Here is a 23,556-nt window from a genome sequence, read left to right as displayed (position 1 = left end):
TCCAAATTATGACAAATTATATAAACTTCATCCACTGATAAATTTATTTTACCAACAATTTGCAGAACTCTGTGCCCAATCAGAATATATGTGTCTGAGTCCCTGGTACCCTTTTCAGGCCAGCTAGAAATAAAGCAATATATTCCTAGCAAAAGGGCCAGATACGGAGTAAAATTATACAAGTTCTGTGAGAGAGTTACGAGGTATCTGTATGCATTCCGCATATATGAAGGAAAAGATTCCCAGCTCCAGCCCCCTGAGTGCCCGGCCTACATGGGCACAACTGGAAAGATTGTATGGGACCTGGCATACCCACTTCTGAGTATTACAAAGGAAAAGTCTGCGCTATCAAATTACTCTTGGTTTGAACCAATATTAATAGGTGTAACCATTAACCAGAAAGAGTGAATCACTACACCTTACTCTCTGAGTGGAAAAATAAACAAACAGGTGCTGCAATTAAAAAACCTGAATATAAGATTTAGCTATAAATGAAAGAAAACTTTGATTGCGCAACCTGAATAAATTAGTCAAACGAGTGCTCACATGAATCTCCGTAATACAAATTTCTGTGGCCAAATCACCCCAACAGAACAATAATCAGTTAATCAGTGATAAAAAATACTCAGTGTTAATGAAAAATATCCCTGTTATACCACTCATAAAATATATGAAAAAATATAAATCAGTATGTGAAATATATGCTGAATCTGCATCCCACACAGACCAGCAACAACAACAAAAAAAAAACCAAAAAATAAAATAATTAAATCAATAAATAGTGTCCCCTGTGTTGTGCCAAACACTCTGACTCAATAGAACTACAAGTGACAGTAAACCATTGTTAGTGGTAAATGGTAAATAATTGCTCAAAACAAGTCCACATTAATCAACTAGTTATAAAGAAAGTTCATATAATGCACAGATCAAATAGATATTGAACTTCAAACAAAGTTGTTTCTCCAGAAATGTAGCAAAAACTAAAACATTAGCAACAGTCTATCTTCCAGCCCTCTCTTCATGTAGCGCACAACTCTCTGCAAATAAGGAATACAGGAAAGGAGAAATATAATCAGTTGGCCGCTTACCAGATCCCAGATTCAGATGAGCATATCTCAGGCCTAAGCCTCCACACAGAGTGATGTTCACCTCCAACTCCTCAGCTTGAATCAGTGTGCAGCAATCACCTCCTCTCCGTGTTACTGCTGCAGACCACACATAGCACTTCACTTCCTCCACTGGCTATGCGACCTCTTCCTCCGTCCAGCATGCAGGGCAGAAAAGACTAATAGTGCAATATTGTTGGGTTTTCTTAAACTTTTATTAAAAAATGACACCCATATGGCTCCAAACCACACAGTGCATGCCAGATCACAGCAAGCCCAAAAATACTGCACGCACAAAAAAAAACTTTAAAAACGGTCACAAATGGCAAAAAACTGATCTTGGCAAAAAAGCAGTGTATCGATATAAATATTCCAGCTGCTGCTGTACCGTATGTCTGGTCCTTTGCTCCACCCGACACGTTTCTCCCTATAAGGATTCCACTGAGAAAGGAGCATGGCTCTCATCCCTGATGTTTGCTATAAAGGATTTGCGTTTGTAAGGACACTTACTATAAGACCAAGGACTGGTCAGTCTAGTCTATGGACACAGTAAGGTTCGGTAGAGGAGACGTTTGATTGCTGGAAGAGCTGGTGATTTGAGGGACCAGTACCTGTAGGAGTGCTGTTGAAGAGTAGCCAGGTGGGCTTGTATATTCATTTATGACTGAATGACTTTTAAGCCCCTGCGTGGGATTCCTAAGTGGACGCCTGTCTGATGTGGACTTACTACATGAAAAAGCATCTACCACTGAGCTGAACAATCCCCCATGTATATATGTATACAGTGGTGTGAAAAAGTGTTTGCCCCCTTCCTCATTTCCTGTTCCTTTGCATGTTTGTCACACTTAAGTGTTTCGGAACATCAAACCAATTTAAACAATAGTCAAGGACAACACAAGTAAACACAAAATGCAATTTGTAAATGAAGGTGTTTATTATTAAAGGTGAAAAAATATCCAAACCATCATGGCCCTGTGTGAAAAAGTGATTGCCCCCCTTGTTAAAACATACTATAACTGTGGTTGTCCACACCTGAGTTCAATTTCTCTAGCCACACCCAGGCCTGATTATTGCCACACCTGTTCACAATCAAGGCATCACTTAAATAGGAGCTGCTTGACACAGTAAGGTCCACCAGAAGATCCTTAAAAGCTACACATCATGCCGAGACCCAAAGAAATTCAGGAACAATTGAGAAAGAAAGTAATTGAGATCTATCAGTCTGGAAAGGGTTATAAAGCCATTTCCAAAGCTTTGGGAATCCAGCGAACCACAGTGAGAGCCATTATCCACAAATGGCGAAGACATGGAACAGTGGTGAACCTTCCCAGGAGGTGGCAGGCCGCCCAAAATTACCCCAAGAGCGCAGCGACGACTCATCCAAGAGGTCACAAAAGACCCCACAACCACGTCCAAGGAACTGCAGGCCTCACTTGCCTCAGTTAAGGTCAGCATTCATGCCTCCACCATCAGGAAAAGACTGGGCAAAAATGGCCTGCATGGCAGAGTTCCAAGGAGAAAACCACTGCTGAGCAAAAAGAACATCAAAGCTCGTCTCAATTTCTCCACAACACATCTTGATCATCCCCAAGACTTTTGGGACAACATTCTGTGGACCGATGAGACAAAAGTGGAACTCTTTGGAAGGTGTGTGTCCAAGTATATCTGGCGTAGAAGGAACACTGCATTTCATAAAAAGAACATTATACCAACAGTAAAATATGGTGGTGGTAGTGTGATGGTCTGGGGCTGTTTTGCTGCTTCAGGACCTGGAAGACTTGCCGTGATAAAAGGAACTATGAATTCTGCTGTCTACCAAGAGATCCTGAAGGAGAATGTCCGACTATCTGTTCGTGTACTCAAGCTGAAACGAACTTGGGTTCTGCAGCAGGACAATGATCCTAAACACACCAGCAAGTCCACCACCGAATGGCTGAAGAAAAACAAAATGAAGACTTTGGAGTGGCCTTGCCAAAGTCCTGACCTGAATCCTATTGAGATGTTGTGGTATGACCTTAAAAAGGCCGTTCATGCTCAAACCCTCTAATGTAACTGAATTAGGACAATTCTGCAAAGATGAGTGGGCCAAAATTCCTCCAGGACGCTGTAAAAGCCTCATTGCACGTTATCGCAAACGCTTGGTTGCAGTTGTTGCTGCTAAGGGTGGCCCAACCAGTTATTAGGTTTAGGGGGCAATCACTTTTTCACACAGGGCCATGATGGTTTGGATTTTTTTTCACCTTTAATAATAAACACCTTCATTTACAAATTGCATTTTGTGTTTACTTGTGTTGTCCTTGACTATTGTTTAAATTGGTTTGATGTTCCGAAACACTTAAGTGTGACAAACATGCAAAGGAACAGGAAATGAGGAAGGGGGCAAACACTTTTTCACACCACTGTATATGTATATATGTATATATATGTATATATATATATATATATATATATATATATATATATTATAGAAACATTTTTTTGTTTTGTTTTCTATATTATATGTTCGGTCCATATACTTGGACATAGGCACAATTTACTAAAACATATTCAATCTATAGTTCTATAATGGATATGAACTGAAAGTGCACACACTCAGGTTTAATTTGAGGGTACGTACATCCAAATAGGAGGAAGGGTTTAGGAATTATAGATTTCAATAGCCACCCCATCCCTTTTTTTTCAAGGGACCAAAAGCAATTGAACAATTGAATAAAAAACTGTTTTATGGCCAGGTGTTGGCTACTCCATCTCCAGATGTAATTTCTCTTTACCCATTCCTGTGATTGCACCGATTGATCTTGGATGAGAAGGGGGAAACACAGGATAAAGCGTTGATTCCTGTGTGAGGCTTTTCAGCCCTGTAAGGGTACATCTCTGATTGCGGACCTGAGGGAGGAGCGCGTATAAAGATTCACTCATTGTTACTTATCACAGTATTCACTCAAACACCAGCCACTTTTTTTGAAGATGATCACTTATGTGAATCTATGAACTGTGACTTTTTGCTGAATTCTTTTTTTTACATTTGCCTGTTTTATATATTGAACACCTTTTTCAGGAAACTGACATTTTGTTGTTTGGATTAATTTATTTGTTTTTATCTCCTTTCAGTAATTGATGGTATCAGACAGCACTTATTCATTAGTGTGTTTTCGTGATGTAAAGAGACAGTACACAAGTTATTTTATTCAAATTTTTTTATTTCATTTTTTTTTTTATCTTGCACAACACGTACAAATCAGCCCCCTTATTTTCGTATTAATCTATTGCTGTGAGCCTACATCATACATTCAAAGGAACTGTCCATGCAAATGTAACAGGCCATTGTAATGCTTCAAAAACAAAAGCAAAACAAAACCATCAGAGATACCCACAACATTAGGAGTGGCCAAATCAACAGTAAAGAACGCACTGGTGACCTCAGCAACATAAAAAGGCCTGGACATCCACAAAAGACAACAGTGGGGGATAAATTCAGGATCCTCGCTATGTTAAAGAAAAACCCATTCACAACATCCAGACAAGTGAAGGGCACTCTCTAGGAGGTGGGTGTATCATTGTCTGTCTACAATCAAGAGAAAACTTCACGAGAGCAAATACGGAGGGTTATCCACAAGGTGCAAACCATTCATATAAGCCTGAAGAATAGAAAAGCCAGATTAGTCTTTTGTCAAAAAACATCCAAATAAGCCGGACCAGTTTTGGAAAAGCATTCTTTGGATGGAAAAAAACTAAGATTAATCTGTACCAGAATGATGGGAAGTAAAAAGTGTGGAGAAGACTTGGAACAGCTCATGATCCAAAGCACACAACATCATCTGTAAAATGGTGGAGGCAGTGTGATGGCGTGGGCATACATGGCTTCCAGTGGCATTGGGTCATTGGTATTTATGGATGATGTTACAGAAGCAGCCGGTTTAATTCTGCAGTGTTTAGAGAGATACTGTCAGCCCAGATTCAGCCAAATGCAGCCAAGTTGATTTGGATGGTACTTCACAGTACAGATGGACAATGATCTAAAACACATAGCAAAAGCAACCCAGGAGCTTTTGAAGGAAAAGTGGTGGAATAATCTGCAATGGCCGAGTCAATCACCTGATCACCTGATCTCAACCCAATTGAGCATGCATTTCACTTGGTGAGGGCAAAACAAAGAGCCAAAAGACCCACAAAGAACTGAAGACAGCTGAAGTTAAAGCCTGGCAAAGAAACCCAGTCTTTGGTAATGTCTATGGGTTCCGGACTGCAGGCAGTCATTGCCAATAAAGGATTCTCAACACAATATTAAAAAAGAACATTTGATTTATGATTCTATTTGTCTAATTTAAATTTTAGCCCCTGAAAATGGGGGGACTGTGTATAAAAATGGTTGTAGTTCCTAAAATCTATACTTGAGATTTATGGTCAACACCTTGAATTAAAGCTGAAAGTCTGCACTTAAAACAATCCAAATGAATTTGGTTTTAATTGTATACTGGTGGCATACAGATATAAAAGTATGACAATTGTGCCTGTGTCCAAATATATATGGACCCAAGTGTGTGTATATATGTATGTGTGTGTGTGTATATGTATATGTATATATGTATATATATATATATATATATATATATATAATATCTCTATCTCTATCCCTGTGCCTATGGAAATGGAGCAAAAATGGACACAGAGTTTGCATGTCGGCATGCTACAGAGCGTAGATTTGAAAAGGAGACTGCTGTTACTGCTGGTGCTGTATGAAGACAGACCTGTGTCTGGAAAGCTGCCTGCCCTGTGGGAGACTGCAGCCTGTGTAAAGCCCCATACACACTATCAGATTTTCTGCTGTGTTTTTTTTTTTCCCCCCTTCAGATTTACCAAAACCATATAATATGATGTCAAACTTTAGGAGTTTCAATTTGTATGCAATCAGGCAGGCCCTTGCACTACATGTTTTTGGTAAATCTGAAGACAAGAATACGCAGAAAATCTGCTGATGTGTATGGGCTTTAGATGGATTCTTTGCCCAGACAATTTCTTGTACTTCATGGCTTGGTTTGTGCTCTGAAATGCACTGTTAACTGTGGGACCTTATATAGACAGGTGTGTGCCTTTACAAATCATCTGAATTTACCACAGGTGGACTCCAATCAAGTTGTGAAAACAGGCTGCATCTAAGCTTAAAGGGGTTCTGCACTCATAATACAACATTTGCCCATTCTGTTGCCTCTAGTTAATATATCTCATAATGCCACCTGTTTTTTTTTTTTGATTCACCTACCTTTTGTAATCTTCAGTAGTTTATTTTAAACCCCTGCGGCGATGGGCGGTCTCTTGCGGGGATCAGCGTCATTTCCTGTTGAAGCCCGCACTGTCTCCTGGGATCTCGTTCGTGTAATCCCAGGAGACATTGCGGCTAATGCACCCGACATCTCGCGAGATTTCGGGTGCTACAGCCGACATCTCGCGAGATTTCGGGTGCTACAGCCGACATCTCGCGAGATTTCTGGTGCTACAGCCGACATCTCGCGTGATTTCGGTAATTACAGCCGAGATCTCGCGAGATCTCGGCTGTAATTACCAAAATCACGCGAGATGTCGGCTGTAGCACCCGAAATCTCGCGAGATGTCTGGTGCATTAGCCGCAATGTCTCCTGGGATTACACGAACGAGATCCCAGGAGACAGTGCGGGCTTCAACAGGAAATGACGCTGATCCCCGCAAGAGACCGCCCATCGCCGCAGGGGTTTAAAATAAACTACTGAAGATTACAAAAGGTAGGTGAATCAAAAAAAAAAAAACAGGTGGCATTATGAGATATATTAACTAGAGGCAACAGAATGGGCAAATGTTGTATTATGAGTGCAGAACCCCTTTAATTTTGAGTATCATGGCAAAGGCTGTGAATACTTGTGTACATGTGTGTGTTTTTTTTTGTTTTGGTTTTTTTTTTCAATAAATTTGCAAAGATGTCAGACTCCTTTTACATTGTCATGGGGTATTTTTTGTAGAATATGGAGGAAAATTATTACTTTAATCCATTTTGTAATAAGGCTGTAACATAACAAAATGTGGAAAGTGATGCGCTGTAAATACTTTCCTAATGCACTGTATATAGAATATCTTACACACACTACCGGACAGATGTTTTAGCACACCCCCATTTTTCCAGTTTTAATTTAAATTTACAGTGTAATGTCTTGGTGTACTCGGAAAATAAAGTATGGAACAAATAAACAATTAGACATAAATAATCATGGAATTGTTTTCTTTAACCAAATGTAGTCACATTTTTTGTGTAAGTGTTCACATATACTTTAGTTCTGTTTTCCAAAAAAATTATGCAGCATCATAGGAGTGGAAGGGGTTATAACTTGCCATCCGATGGCGCTTTTGGTTACCAGTGTTCAAACCCTCCCACGGGTAGCAGTATAATCCAATTATTATTTGAATCAGGACAAAGTGTTGCCTTCCTTTGTCTAGCTCCAAAGTATCCCAAATATATTGCTCTTCACTGCTTGAGTGTGGTTAGGACTGTGCAATCTTCCTCACTGCCTTGATTCATGAATCTATTTGTGTTGCATGAAGGTTCCCGAAAAGGGTCCGGCTGCATCTAGATCCACAATTGCATTACTCTGGTATTTGACATAAAAGTTCAGATTCCTCCATTTCTTGTAAAGGCCCACTCTACCAGAAGTGTTGGTGCTTCATGGGCTTTTCAGCATAAACATTCAAAAATCCCTTTTTCTTTTTTTTTTTTTTTGAGTACATCCCGTCTGATTTCACTCCGATATTGCTTGCCGGAAAAATCTGAGGTAATGCTGGGAGTTAGAGGGGCTGTGCTGGGCTGTCTCAAGCTTTATTTGCTAGTGTTTAAGCCCCAGTAGATGGCGCATACCCAAAAGCATCAACTCCCCCATGACCTAGGATGTACTCCAAGAAAGGGATTTTCAAAGTAAGTAGAAAAATCACATTTTTGTTGCCCCCACATTTCCACACGTTATTCTGCATCATACTTCAGTGCCAACATGGAATGTACCAGTCTTATAATCGTTTACATAGTTCTGAATAGGCTAATGTGTGCACCCAGTGCTGCATAGGAATACTCCAGAACCACAACTTTGCATATTTGAGCAAATTGTTGTAAGATGCAATTTTTATTATGAAAAATGTTATGCATGCGTTAATGTCTTATTTACTCTTTTGTTGTAGGATCACATCCTGTTTGTAAATATCTATCTTCCTTGGATTCTCGTTATGCTTCTCTGTTTTTTGACGCTGCTTGGAGGGAGCTGTTCAACAAATCTGAACCTCCAGCTATAGGTAAGGTGTCTTTGATTAAACCCCCAAAAAAATGAAAAAAAATAATAATAATTGGACAGGAAACTGATATAGACTATCGCTTTTACAGATTCTTTCTTAGGCACCAGTACATCAAAACCTTAAATTTCATTAAACGTATCACAAAAACAATGCTCAATGGCTAGGATGAATCACAATTGTAGCTCTGGGTTCACTTACCTCCTAGGAATTTTTCATGTTCCCTAAACTTGTGGATGCACTGCCGCTAGAATGTTTGTTTGGTTTCCCTTGCCAATCCAAAAAGTGTACGTGTGTGTAAACCTGGATGGGCAGCATTAGATTGTAAGCACATTAAGGAGGCAGGACTGTGTTGGTGTTCTCAGTTAACCACTTCAGCCCCGGAAGGTTTCACCCCCTTCATGACCAGGCCATATTTTGCAATACAGCACTGCATTGCTTTAACTGACAATTGCATGTTCGTGTAACGCTGTACCCAAACAAAATTTATGTCCCTTTTTTTTCCCACAAATAGAGCTTTCTTTTGGTGGTATTTGATCACCATTGTGGTTTTTATGTTTTGTGCTATCAACAAAAAAGGCTGACCATTTTGAAAAAAATAAAAATAAAAATAAATTTAAATAATAAACTTTCTGCTATATAACGCATCCAATAAATAATAATTAAAAAAAAAAAAATTTCTTCATCAATTAATGCCAAAATGTATTTTTATATATACATATTTGCTACATATTTTTGTTAAAAAAAATCCTAATAAGTGTATATTGATTGGTTTGCGCAAAAGTTATCATGTCTACAAACTAGGGGATATGTTTTCGTTTACAAATGTTTTTATTATTGTTTTTGAAGATGGTACAATAAAAAAGTAAAAGACAAAGTCATACATCATACAAGTAATATCCAAGATGAAATGCATCTATACAAAGTATCATGAACAGTCTGACGCATACTGCAAGGGTACCACAAACAGGGTATATACCAAAAATTCATCTCATTAAAGGGAACAATTTTCCTCCTGTGCCTCTAATCCTGAGCTAATAGAATCTGCCTGTGGGTTTTCCAAGCCTCCCATCTGCGGTCAAATAGATGTAATCTATCCTTTAAGGTATATAAGATCCTTTCCATGATCATCCACCATATCAATTCTATTAAGTATGGAGACAAAAGGAACTACAGGGGATTTCCAGTGGAGGGCGATGGCCCATAGGGTGGATATACAAATGGTATGTATAAGGCATGCCACTTTGCCAGGGATCCCTGGAATTGTCGCCCCAAGTAAACACATTGGTAACGTGAGATGTAGGGGGGTACCAGTTATGGCTGTGGCTACCGCAGATACCTTTTCCCAAACTGGGTCTAAAAGTGCACAATCCTAAAAAAATGGCTAAATGAGCTCCACTGTTGACAGCCTCTGAAACACAGTCAAGATGCTCCTGGGAACATTACCTGAATTCTAGAGGGAGTATAATACAACCTGGTTAGTACTTTGTAGGCAGTTTCTCTAACTGCTAGAGATTTGTTGGCCTTACGGAGATTTGTTAGCATGGTATCCCAAACTACCGGGGTAATCTTTATTTCGCAGTCTGTTTCTCATTTGTTTCTATATGGGGGATCTTTTGAAAAGTACACAGCCAGTGCCACTTTGTAAACGCTGAAATTAGGCCTTTTCCTCTAGGGACCTCGTGGCAGGTCTGTTCAAAAGGCGTGAAAGGAGTTGAGGCAGTGAGGGTATAATGGGTTATATAAAAGTGCCTAATTTGTAGGTAGTGAAAGTGTTCCCGAAGTGGTATTTGTTTTTGTATACGAAGGCCTTCGAATGTGGCAAATGTATCATCAATTTGCAGATTTGCTAGTGTAAGCAGAGAGTTACACTAACAGTTTTGCATGGTGGAAAGAACGCCACCATGCAAAACTTTCAGGGTGCTTGAATGCCATAGTGAAAAAGGGATCCCCCATAAAGGATGAGCCCAGGGGGAGCAAGAAATTAGACTGAGCTTATGTTTATAGCGATGCCAAAGAGTGAGAGAGTGGGAAACTATGGAGTTCACGGAGGAAAGCTTGTGTTGTATAGTTGGAGGGTGACCATAGCATGGACAGAAGACCATAAGGTTTAATAGAATTGGCCTCAAACTTGACCCAGGGCACTACAGAATCTGTAATGTTCCATTGTGCTATCTGAGAAAATTGTGCAGCCAAGAAGTTGAACCAAAGGTTGGGGAGACCCAGACCTTCAGCATTCTGTGGTTTTGTAGAGGACCTGTTTGGAAAGTCTAGGGCGTTTATTCTCCCAAATAAATTTATTGATGTCTTGTTGTTTGTCTATACAGGATTTTGGAATATTGATGGGGAGGGATCGGAATAAATATAAGAGCTTTGGTAGTAAGGTCATTTTGACAGCTGTGACTCTTCCTAAGAATGATATTCTGTATGTTTTACAACCTTTTAAGTAGGGTTCGTAATTTAGACAAGCACGTTGGATAGTTAGCCTCAAAAATGGACGAAAATCGTGGTGTAATGTAGATACCGAGGTATGGGATCTTGTCATTCGACCATTGGAATGGGAAAGAACTATGGAGTATATCATATGGGATATGTTTATGCCATTTATTTTTATTTTTACTAGTAATGGTGTTAATTAGCTTTTTTTTTGTGGGACTGCGACATTTGGGCAGACAAATTGCACACAAAGTAACACTTTTTGGGGACCAGTCACACCATTACAGTGATCAGTGCTAAAAAAATGCACTGTCACTGTACAAATGACACTGGCAGGGAAGGGGTTAACATCAGGGGTGATCAAAGGGTTACATGTGCTCCTAGGGAGTGATTTCTGTGTGGGGAATCATTTAACTGGAGGAAGAGAGATTTGTGTTTCTGATTTGCGGGAGCACAAGATCTCTTCCTGTCTGACGTTCTACCTTTCCAGTGAATGAGCGGGTCCAATCACAGCAGGAGCGGTCACCGGCAGAGTGCACACATCCCTCAGATCTGGAGGAGGAAACATATAGGTACGTTATTTCGTGCAGCCAGGCCACCCTGCAGCAGTAAATCTGCAGTAGGCAGTCCGGAAGTGGTTAAAGTACAACAAAGTGCTCCTTTATGATAGTCTAAACAAAGTAACAATTCCAAAGTAACAATTCCTGTTACTATGTGATGTACAAGCTAACACATGTGGATATTCCACTATACTCTTGCACTATTAAGCACCCTTTCAGCTTTTTGGTATAATGCATCTTTAAACAACCCATGTCTCCCGCATTTCCCCAGTAAACAGACATAATCACCATCTTGGCTCCATCGTCCCTTCATCTGCCCTGCTGGGCAGAGGCTCTTGGCTTTTATTCACACACACATCGCACACAGGAAGCCCTGGTCCCAACAGCCAATCGCTTCCTCCACAGGATATGACCAAACAAGGATATGAGTTTATACAACAACCAATGACTACCGTTCCTGCTGATGGGAGACTATCTGCAGGTGTAGCCCTTGACACCCCAAATATGTTGTTCAGGCATACAGGGGTGACACAAGCACATGTCCACTAAACTGATAATGTCTTTGCAGAGCGAACACATCCCCCCCTAGACAAACATCTGTGCATTGCACGAGGGCCCTTTTGCCGGCAGAAATATTCCCACTCTGAAAACACCTCTCCAACCTCAGGAAGATTTCTGCTACCAAACGGATCTCAACCAGCATCAGTCCGCCCCAGTCAGCTCTTTATAGCGGGTTGTGGGAGAACTAACACTGGGAGACACTATGACAATACATATTAAAATACATCTGTGACATACCTAGATGGGACAGGGGCTTTTGGAGGGGAGTGAATGCTAGCCTCTGGCATACCGATCATGGGCCCTGGCATTTGGGGGAACGGTGTTCTTTGTGAGCTGTATGCCTGGGGACCCTTGAGGTGCCGTTACTTTGGATTCAGGTCCATATCCCCCCAAAACACACACTCTGGGAACCCTGTATATGCCATATTAGAAATAGTGACTGATTAACCACTTACCTACTGGGCACTTAAACCCCCCTCCTGCCCAGACCAATTTTCAGCTTTCTGCGCTGTCACATTTTGAATAATTATAAATAACCCCCAAATTACCCCTTTTTTGAAAGACATTCCAATGTATTTGGTAAGATGCATGGTGAGGTTTTTGATGTCATTTTTTCCCCACAATTCTTTGCAAAATTAAGATTTTTTTTCCCCCACAAAATTGTCATTGTAATAGATTTCTCTCACATGGCATGTGTATACCACAAATGACGCCCCAAAATACATTCTGCTACTCCTCCTGAGTATGGCAGTACCACATGTGTGGGACTTTTTCACAGCCTGGCCACATACAGAGACCCAATATGCAGGGAGCACCATCAGGTGTTCTAAGAGCATAAATTACACATCTAATTTCTCAACCACCTATTACAATTTTGAAGGCTCTGGAGCACCAGGATAATGGAAATTCCCACAAATTGACCCCATTTTGGAAAGCTCACACCCAATCTATGAGGCATAGTGAGTCTTTTGAACGGTTTATTTTTTTCCAGAAGTTTTTGTAAAATGTGGGGAAAAAATGAAAACACTTTGTGTTTAAAAAAAAAAAGAAAAAAAAAAGTTGTCCATTTGTAAGATGTTTCCAACATATAGCATATAAATAGCAAAAATGACACCCCAAAATATATTCTGATACTCCTCCTGACTATGGTAATACCACATGTGTGAAACTTCATACAAAGGCTACATACAGAGGCCCAACATGCATGGAGCACCATCAGGTGTTCTAGGGACACGTAGCATGCACATACCAAGAATTGCACCCCAAAATATATTCTGCTGAGCAAAGTGTAAACAAGATTACCTGTGGTTTTAGTAGTGCAGTTGTCCACAGGAGGGATAGCACTGGTCCAGGCAGCAGGCAGGGACTTGGTCAGCAAAAGTGAACACAATTTTCCAGGCAACAGGCAGGAATACTGCCCATAGTCAGTACAGGCAGCAGGCAGGGATACTGTCCATATACAGTCCAGGGTCAGGGCAGGCAGAGATTGTCAGCAGTGCCAAAATAATGGTCCTGGTAGTAGGCAGGTCCATGTGGTGTGGTCAGTCCATGTCACAGGCAGAGGCATGATGGCATAGGTAGGGCCTCATTCAGGACAGAATGGGGACAGGGGTAGAGGCTTCTCCCACCCAAATCTCTTTGAAGCCTGCGAGTCTCCAGACCCTAATCTAGGAAAGAGAAAACAAATGAATTTTTTTTTATTCATCCAGAAAAGCAATTCTGGAGCCCCTCACATATATGAAACCCCTGTGTTATGAATCCCACTAGTCCACTGGCGCAGGGTACAAAATCCGTCCAAGAGGCATGGTCAAACAGTCCAGGGTCATTTCCAGATAAGGCAGAGGTATAAACAAAATCGGTAGGCAGAAGCGTGGTTGAATAACAAGCCAGGGGCAGTTACAGAGCAAGCAGATATATAAGGGGTGTGAAGGTAAATGGCAGGAAGTGAGGGTTATGTTTACCCTACTTCACTAATAATTTAGTGAAGTATGGTAACGGCGGAAACAGTCAACTATGCATGGGAAGGACATTGGGGACAAAGCGGAGCGGAGACCTTCACCTCAAGTAAAGGTAGCCGGAATAGCCAGCAACCGAATACTACAACTCCTTCCGCATCCATATAGGCATCCCCTGATCAACTTGCGCACTAATAGCCTCAAGCACGGCGGCAAGTCTGATACCTAGCCCCACCTCAGGATCAATACCCTGATTAGGATCATCATCTTAGGCCCATAGTACCATCAACAACATCCACAAACCATGTGCCACTTCAAATACTCAGCTGAAGTTTTGCACAGACTAAGGAACATCAACACCACATTACCATCTTCCATACAAAAAACACTTCAAAGAGAGCAACTATTTAAAACCGGACGACAAGCAGCTCCCAACCACAGGAAGACATCTACTCGACCACTTCAATTAGATTGCGCCTTGATTAACGCCATGTCTGCAGTCAAACATAGACTGGAAGTACACGACTTCATCATCGAGAACAGTGTAGACTGCCTCTTCTTCACCGAAAGCTGGTTAACCTCTGACTGCAACACCATCCTCACCGAATTGGTGCCGGAAAACTACAGGATCCTAACCAAACACCGGATAGGGAAAAAAGGAGGAGGCCTAGCAGTGATCTTTAAAGGTCACCTGGATCTCACTAAACCATCATCTCAGAACCCAGTGCCTTTTATGGAAACCCTGACGCTACATCTTCAACCAACACCCCATGACACCACTCATATTCTACTGTGCTACAGACCACCGGGACCAAAGTCCAATCTTCTTTCACCCCTCACGGAATCCTTCACAATGCACACCCTAAAATTCTAAAAATTTCCTGGCACTCGGAGATTTCAACCTTTGGGCAAACAAGCCCAAAAACTCATCGCGACTGCCTGCATCAATCAACTAGAAGAACTGGGTCTCCAGCAACTGATAAAGACTCCCACGCATGGGTCAGGACACAACCTGGACCTCATTTTCAAACAGAACATTGACGTCAACATACTTGACAACATAACATTGCCATGGACGGATCACCACGCCATCAAATTCAAAATCGCTACCAACATCACCAACGAAAAACGGAATCCTGTAACAACGCACTGGACCAGATTGCATAAAAAACTACTCCGAATCCTTCAAATCCACTCTGTCCAACATAACTACAATAACGTTAAACCACTCTACGGAGGAAATGCTCAACTCCCTGAACAGGGCATTGCTGCAATCAGCAAACTCGGTAGCACCAAAACGCAGGGCTCTCATCAGGAAGAAAAACTCTGGCTGGTTTAATAGCTCCCTCGCCGTACTAAAGCAAGAGCGCAGAAGAGCGGAAAGAACATGGAGAAGAAATACCACAGAGGAAAACCACTTTAACTACAAAGGTCTCACAGAGAATTATCGAAAAGCAATCTTAAAAGCCAAAAAGGACCACTTCTCATATACAATCTCAACGGCCGCAAACCAACCACGGGAACAGTTTAAACTGGTTAATCAATCAATGAATCTGGTGTGCCTAGAACCCCCAGAAAGTGAATCCCAGGATTACTGTGCCAAACTCAGATTTTTTTTTTCATCGATAAAGTCAAAACCATCAGGGAAACAATCTGTCAGAAGAAAACATCCGACCTCAGCCAGCAAATACATAGAGGATGTCTGCACCAACATACCGCAACCGCCAAAATTTTTACTATCCCCAATTACCATAGACACACGCAAAAAACATCATTAATAAACTGCATGACAGTACCTCACCTATTAGCATCATCCCCACAAAACTACTGAAAGAATGCTCCAACATCGTGGCTCCAACCATAACCCACCTCATAAACCGATCATTCCACAAAGGGATTGTTCCCAGCATCCTCAAACAAGGCATCGTCAAACCTCTACTCAAGAAAGCAAACCTGGACCCTCAGGATCCAAACAACTGTAGGCCAATTACAAGCCTCAACACCATTTCTAAGATCATGGAGAAATCTGTAGTACATCAGCTACAACTCCACCTGGATACTCACAAACTCCTGGACCTGCTGCAATCAGGCTTCCGCCCGGGTCATGGAACAGAAACAGCACTCCTCAAGATTTGTGACGACGCTCTCGAAGCAGCAGATGACGGAGAGCCTTGTCTCCTCGTACTGCTAGACCTAATTGCAGCGTTTGATACAGTAGATCACAATACTCTACTCGTCCGCCTCGCAGAAGTAGCCTGAGTCCAAGACATAGATCTCCACTGGTTCGCGTCCTTCCTAGGAAATCGGTCACAGACAGTGAAACTAGGAAAATTCCTCTCCGAAACTCGGGCAGTCACCTGTGGAGTCTCTCAAGGCTCTCCTTTGTCACCCGTTCTCTTCAACATTTACATTCACCCACTCCTTTAAATTTATCAGATGCTCAAATCTCTGCTTTCACTCGTACGTTGACGACACGCAACTTTTTTTCCGGATCAATGGGAAAAAAGATCACCAACAACAACTTGAAAACTGCCTCAAATCAATAGAGGACTGGATGACCACTAACTCCCTCCAGCTGAACGAATCAAAGACAGAGCTTCTTATCTTACACCCAAATCATAAGCCCGCAACCAAAACCCCCTGGTCTCCACCAACCGTCTTTGGGCAGACTATCTCCCCAAAGACCAAAGCGAAGAGTCTCGGGGTTATTTTAGACGCTCAAATGTCAATGGATGCGCAAATAGGAGCAGTAGTCAGTGGATCTCACCATCTGCTGCGCATGCTTCGCAGACTCATCCCTTTTATCCCAAAGAATGATAAAGCAGTGGTAGTTGGAACGATCATTAATTCACGACTGGACTACGCAAATTCGCTTTACATAGGATTACCACAATATCAACTTGCACGATTACAACTGATCCAAAACCCGGCGGCAAGGCTGATGACAGGAAAAAAAACCTGGGAATCCATCTCTCCTTCGCTGAGGCGCTTACATTGGCTAACCGTAAAAAATCTGATCACGTTCAAAACCCTTTGCCTCAGCCACAAATGCGTGCATAGAGAAGCTCCGCAATACCTAATGGAGAAAATAAATCATTACACACCAAACCGCAGTCTTCGATTAGCCAACAAAAACCTCCTCGTGCCCAAAGCTTGGTATAAATCTAAGGGGGATCGGAGATTAGCTGTCCAAGGGCCTCGGCTATGGAATGCTCTACCAATCAACATCCGCCTGGAAGAAAATCACCTGACTTTTAGGAAAAAACTCAAGACCTTCCTCTTTTAGCAGATGATCAAAGCTCGCCACAGCGCCTAGAGGCGATTCAGTTCGCATTGTGCGCTATATTTCATTCATTCATAAGTGGTGTCTCTTCTCACTCGTCCCTTTGGTGCACACCCGGCATTTTCTCTGCTGTTTTTGGCCTTTTGGTCTGGGAGGGATTTTTTTTGGAAAAGTGGACTTTCGGAGAGTCTGCTAATCACATCGGATTGAATGGTTTCTGGTGGGCCGTTCGGGAATACAAGGGCAGTGGTGATTTCCTCCTGGTAGACAAGGAAGGATTTGAGGCTTTCAGTGTATTTGTGATAAATAACGTACCTGTTGTATATGGCCAAATGAAACAAATAAATTTTAACTTTTTTTATACCACTGGTATGTTCGTCTTGTGGCAAGGTAGGGTTCGAGCATTTGATCGTTGAAGTCGTCACCCTTCATGAACATATACAGTGCCTCGCGAAAGTATTTGGCCCCCTTGAACTTTTCAACCTTTTGCCACATTTCAGGCTTCAAACATAGATATAAAAATGTAATTTTTTGTGAAGAATCACCAACAAGTGGGACACAATTGTGAAGTGGAACGAAATCTATTGGATATTTTAAACTTTTTTAGCAAATAAAAAACTGAAAAGTGGTGCGTGCAAAATGATTCGGCCCCTTTACTTTCATTGCAGCAAACTCACTCCAGAAGTTCAGCGAGGATCTCTGAATGATCCAATGTTGTCCTAAATGACTGATGGTGATAAATAGAATCCACCTGTGTGTAATCAAGTCTCTGTATAAATGCACCTGCTCTGTGATAGTCTCAGGGTTCTGTTGAAAGCGCAGAGAGCATCATGAAGTCCAAGGAACACACCAGGCAGGTCCGTAATACTGTTGTGGAGAAGTTTAAAGCCGGATTTGGATACAAAAAGATTTCCCAAGCTTTAAACATCCCAAGGAGTACTGTGCAAGCGATCATTTTGAAATGGAAGGAGAATCGGACCACTGCAAATCTACCAAGACCTGGCCGTCCCTCTAAACTTTCAGCTCAGACAAGGAGAAGACTGATCAGTGATGCAGCCAAGAGGCCCATAATCACTCTGGATGAACTGCAGAGAACTACAGCTGAGGTGGGAGAGTCTGTCTATAGGACAACAATCAGGCATACACTGCACAAATCTGGCCTTTATGGATTGAGTGGCAAGAAGAAAGCCATTTGTCAAAGATATCCATAAAAAGTCTCGTCTAAAGTTTGCCACAACCCACCTGGGAGACACCCCAAACATGTGGAAGAAGGTGCTCTGGTCAGATGAAACCAAAATCGAACTTTTTGCCCACAATGCAAAACGATATGTTTGGCGTAAAAGCAACACAGCTCATCACCCTCAACACACCATCCCCACTGTCAAACGTGGTGGTGGCAGCATCATGGTTTGGGCCTGCTTTTCTTCAGCAGGGACAGGGAAGATGGCTAAAATTGAGGGGAAGATGGATGCAGCCAAATACAGGACCATTCTGGATGAAAACCTGTTGGAGTCTGCAAAAGACCTGAAACTGGGACGGAGATTTATCTTCCAACTAGACAATGATCCCAAACATACAGCAAAATCTACAAAGGATTGGTTCACAAATAAACGTATCCAGGTGTTAGAATGGCCAAGTCAAAGTCCAGACCTGAATCCAATTGAGAATCTGTGGAAAGAGCTGAAAATTGCTGTTCACAAACTCTCTCCATCCAAGCTCCCTGAGCTTGAGCTGTTTTGCAAGGAAGAATGGGCAAGAATTTCAGTCTCTCGATGTGCAAAACTGATAGACACATACCCCAAGCGACTTGCAGCTGTAATCGCAGCAAAAGGTGGCTCTACAAAGTATTAACGCAAGGGGGCCGAATAATTTTGCACGCCCCACTTTTCATTTTTTTTATTAGTTAAAAAAGTTTCAAAAATCCAATAGATTTCGTTCCACTTCACAATTGTGTCCCACTTGTTGGTGATTCTTCACAAAAAATAAAAAATGTATATCTTTGAAGCCTGAAATGTGGCAAAAGGTTGAAAAGTTCAAGGGGGCCGAATACTTTTGCAAGGCACTGTATTCATGGATACATGTTGGTTTTTGGATTGGGCCATTCCTCCTGGGGATCTCAATGAATGTATTGTTGTAAATCGATGAAAGTATGTAGACATCCCTTCTGTCCCTCTACTTCACAGCCAGAATTTTCCTCATTCCGTAAACTTGCCGTCTCCCCTCTTCTTGGCTTTTTGTTGAGGAAAGCCCTTCCAGTTCCTCCTTACGGTGCCGCATCCTGGAGTGTTCTTTCTGTGAAGGTTGCAGAACAGGGGCAAACTAGTATAAAATGTGTTCACATACAAGTGGTAGCCTTTCTCCAGGAGTGGGTTTATGAGTTCCCAAACGACTTTCCCGCTTGATCCAATGTAGTCTGGGCAATTAGGGAGATGTAGCCGGTTGTCCTTCCCTTCCTATAGCATGAAGGCATAGGTATATCCTGTGGCACGGTCGCACAATTTATAAAGCTTCACCCCATAGTGGGCCCTTTTATTGGGAATAAATTGTTTTATGCCCAGGCTGCCAAAAAATTTGAAAAGGGACTCATCCACGCATATGTGTTGGTCTGGGGTAAATAACTGGGGGATTTCAGAAAAATAATTTAGTAGTGGCCGAATTTTATAAAGCTTGTCAGAATGTGGGTTCATTTTGGTTAGGGCATTGGGTATTCTCATTGTAGTGTAGGAATCTCATAATCATGAGATATCTGGATCTGGGCATTACTGAGCTAAAGATTGGCATGTGGCGGATGGGGAGGGTAGAACAATACTAACGTAATACATTTTTTTTTGTTAGTCCCATACAGAATGTGAGGCCCAGAAAATTTTTAAACTCCTCCAGAATTGATGCTAGCATGTTCTCAGTAAAAATGGATTTTAAAAAATGAATCAGGGAAAAATGTCCTGTGTCCACCTAGACTCCTGGCTGGGCAGTGAAAGGGGGAATGATAGCTTCTCCTGAATTATCAGGAAGCCACAAGGGGTTCTGAAGGCAGTAGGGAAGGCTGCCATGGGACCTAACCCTTTGGGACTGAGGTGACACCCCACTGCTACATGGCCTTTCTTGCCTCTTGACACTGACGGGTGACACTGATGTGGCAGGTGGCACTATGACAGGTGGTACTGACAGATGGCACTGATGACAAATGGCAGTGATATGTGGCACTGGCAGATGCCACTGATGCGTGGCACTGATGACACATAGCACTGATGTGGCACTGGCAGATACTGTGGGCACCGTATATGTGTTTTTTTACACTCACTATCTAAAGCACAAAAGCCCTCCCTCCTCACACGCGGTCTCTGTGTGAGGAGGGAGACCCCGCGATGAGATATCAACTCATATGTTTACATTTGAGATCATCGCTCACTGGCCACGGCAATCGCGCTGTAAATGGCTTCTGTGATTGGCCTTTTATAGCGATCTGTGATTGGCTGTGTCCAGGGGACATGGCCAACATGGATTTTCCCCGATACACACCCTCAGGGGCGCGCGTCAAGCGAGTAAATGGGGGGACGTCCAGTGACGCTCTCCCAGCAATTGAGCCCCATGTTCTAGACTTCTTTCATCTCTAGCGCAGCCCCGAAGTGGTTAATAATGTTGGAATACATACTGTTAGATGCTAAGGTCATCAACTCCAGCCACCTGTTTGTTGTCTACTATAATGTAAGCAAGTCTAGTCTGGCTTGCCACAGCTTCTAAGAGTCTTTCACCCATTGTTTGTGCTTTATTAACCCTGCAATTGTATGAAGGAGTTCGGTGTTGATATTTATGATAATGTGTATTGTATAGTCGGTGAGCTAGGAGACGTGAAGTCTACTCGGAGGGGTCATATCTGTCACCTGGTCTGGGTAAATTTAGTAAGCAAGCTCATGTTTGTTTCTGGTTACAGGTGTATTGTTAGTGTAATATGAGCAGGAGGGAGGAACCACCTCTTTTACTGTATATAAGACTTGTATTTTGGTTCTAATAAAACAGTCAATGTTCAGCAACTAAACAAGTATCGTCTTGTTTTGTGTTTGTGAGTGGTTGGAATATCTGATATCTTTATTCAATCTGGGAGGAAGTGGTTTATGATGAAAGCACTCGAGGAGTGCGGGACGTTGCGTTACAACATCTTCACAAAATTTCCACAGCACACACAAGCAGTTTTTCTTAGGCCGCGTACACACGCGGGGACTGTTCGGCCAACTTTGTCCGCTGAACAGTGTTTCGGCGGACAGTCCGCCCGTGTGTGGGCTTTCAGCGGACAGTTTCAGCGAACAGTCCGCTGAACAAGGTTTTTCGGAAATTCCGAAAAACTGTCCGCTGAAACTTTGTTTCAGCGAACAGTCCCCTCGTGTGTAGGCTTGTTCGTCAAACTAAGTTCCGCGCATGCTCAGAAAGGATTTACACGCCGAAAGTTATAATGCAGTGTATAGGACGTCGTATTTTTCGTCCCGTCGTACGTGCCGTTCACGTCATCGCGCACGGTTTCAGCAAACTGTTCGTTCGTCGTGTGTGGCCATGTCCGTCCATGCTAATTTTGAGCGGACTGTTTGCTGAAACTGTTTGACGGACAAAGTTGGGCGAACAGTCCCCGCGTGTGTACGCGGCCTTAGTTTCAGTATGGGACACAGGTTCTTTAATCTTCGCAACTGAGTTATATGCAGCTACTTTCAAATGATTGGACACTGGCCTATATATCTCCTCACACTTTAAGCTAGCCTCAATTTTTTGCTAGTGTCAATTTTTTGCTAGAGAGCTGGGTGGACCTCTTCTCTCTAAAGGAAGTTTGCTATGAAGGTTTCTGTGTGTGTGTCTCTCGCTCACTCTCTCTGAATGATGATATTCCACCAAATGATTCCTGCTGCTGCACATAGCCACCACTGCAGCAGCTTCTGGATTATTTGGTTGCTGCCATACACTGGTTCCTGCTATATGCTCTCCCCTTGGCATGCAGTTTAATACATGGCATTATCCGCAGGGTGCTTTACAGGTCGTCTGTGGCAAAGCCATGCTCTAGAAAATACCACATGTGGGTATCCCCATCACGAAAGGAGAAGCCAGGAGTGGGTATACCTTCTGTTACTCCTGTCTATCAGATCTCTTAGGGTGGAAGCCCTTTACACATTAAGCCCTGGATGGCCTTTTATTCTCTAGATCACCTTTTGGAGTTTGTGGGAGCTGCCAACAACTCGGCCCCTTTCTCTTTCCAGTCAGGACTTTGGACCATCAACAGCATCTGATGGTATCTGGTAGGCACGATTTATCAATGTTACTGCAGCTTGTAGGTGCCTGGCCTTTAGATATTTCCTCTATCTCTATACTTCTGTGGAGGTAGTGAGTGTCCAAACATTGCCGAGCGATGGCCGGCCATAGATGGAGTGAATTTCTTTCCTGCAACCACAGGTTGATTGGGATGCCATCCCTGTCGGGAGAACAGCAATTATTGCTAGCGGTTGTAGCAGCTGCTAGCAATAATCTCGTAAAATCCAGTAGGCTGGTTGTACATTTAGCCTACCCATACATGGATCAAATGCCTGCTCTCCTGCTCAGACACTTGGGCCCAGGGGAAGCTATGATTTCATGTCTACATAATGGTCTTGGATGTGGTGCTTGCCTCCTTTGATGCTGTGTCGTACGGCCAGTTTCTCAAGTCAACATTCTGTCGGCTTGAGATAAACAGATGCAGTGCTTTGAACACCATATGTGTCTGAACCCCAAAGACAGACGGCACAGTGGTGTAGTGGTTAGCACTCTCACCTAGCAGTAAAAAGGGTCGCTGGTTCAAATCCCAACCACGACACTACCTGCCTGGAGTTGCATGTTCTCCCTGTGCCTGTGTGGGTTTCCTCCCGGGTGCTCAGGTTTCCTTCCACACTATAAAAGACATGCAGGTAGGTTAATTGGTCATAGTATATGAATGGGGACCTTGGATTGTGGGCTCCTTGAGGGCAGGGACCGATGTGAGCATGTAAAATACAGGGATACGGACAATTGTAGACACACATTCAAGTTGAACTGGATGGACTGGTGTCTTTATTCAACCTTACTCACTATGTAACTATGTAACAGACACTCCTTAGTGTGGTGGATTGTCAGCCAAGCTTTGGAGTTAGGGAAGCCTTATTCTCAGATATTCTCAGACAAACCAGTAGCCTTAATGTTGCCATCCATCCCTGTCCAGAGTTCAAAAGCACCCGGCCCCATTGACACCATCTCTACCTGACCCAGAAGTGAAATTACCTGCTCTAGCAGCTGTAGGAAATTAGGAGATTATAAAGAACCTGAAGTCAGTGTTGCAGGAGGCGGCGGAAGAGTTCTTACCCCTAGAA

General features: G+C 42.5%; 1 protein-coding gene across 1 annotated transcript in view; it reads left to right on the top strand.

Annotated features, from left to right (window-relative positions):
* Positions 1–23,556, top strand: part of PACS1 (phosphofurin acidic cluster sorting protein 1) — a 654,146-nt gene that overhangs the window by 431,045 nt on the left and 199,545 nt on the right. Inside the window, exon 15 of the mRNA XM_077450086.1 lies at positions 8,298–8,408. Within this exon, the coding sequence (XP_077306212.1) occupies positions 8,298–8,408 (111 nt within the window). The remainder of the gene's footprint in view (positions 1–8,297; positions 8,409–23,556) is intronic.

Source organism: Lithobates pipiens, unplaced genomic scaffold (assembly GCF_037356315.1).
Source record: "Lithobates pipiens isolate NorthernLeopardFrog02 unplaced genomic scaffold, aLitPip1_a1.2 Scaffold_10, whole genome shotgun sequence".
Taxonomy (NCBI): domain Eukaryota; kingdom Metazoa; phylum Chordata; class Amphibia; order Anura; family Ranidae; genus Lithobates; species Lithobates pipiens.
Note: the sequence above shows the minus strand (reverse complement) of the source record. Positions and strands in the feature narration are given on the sequence as shown.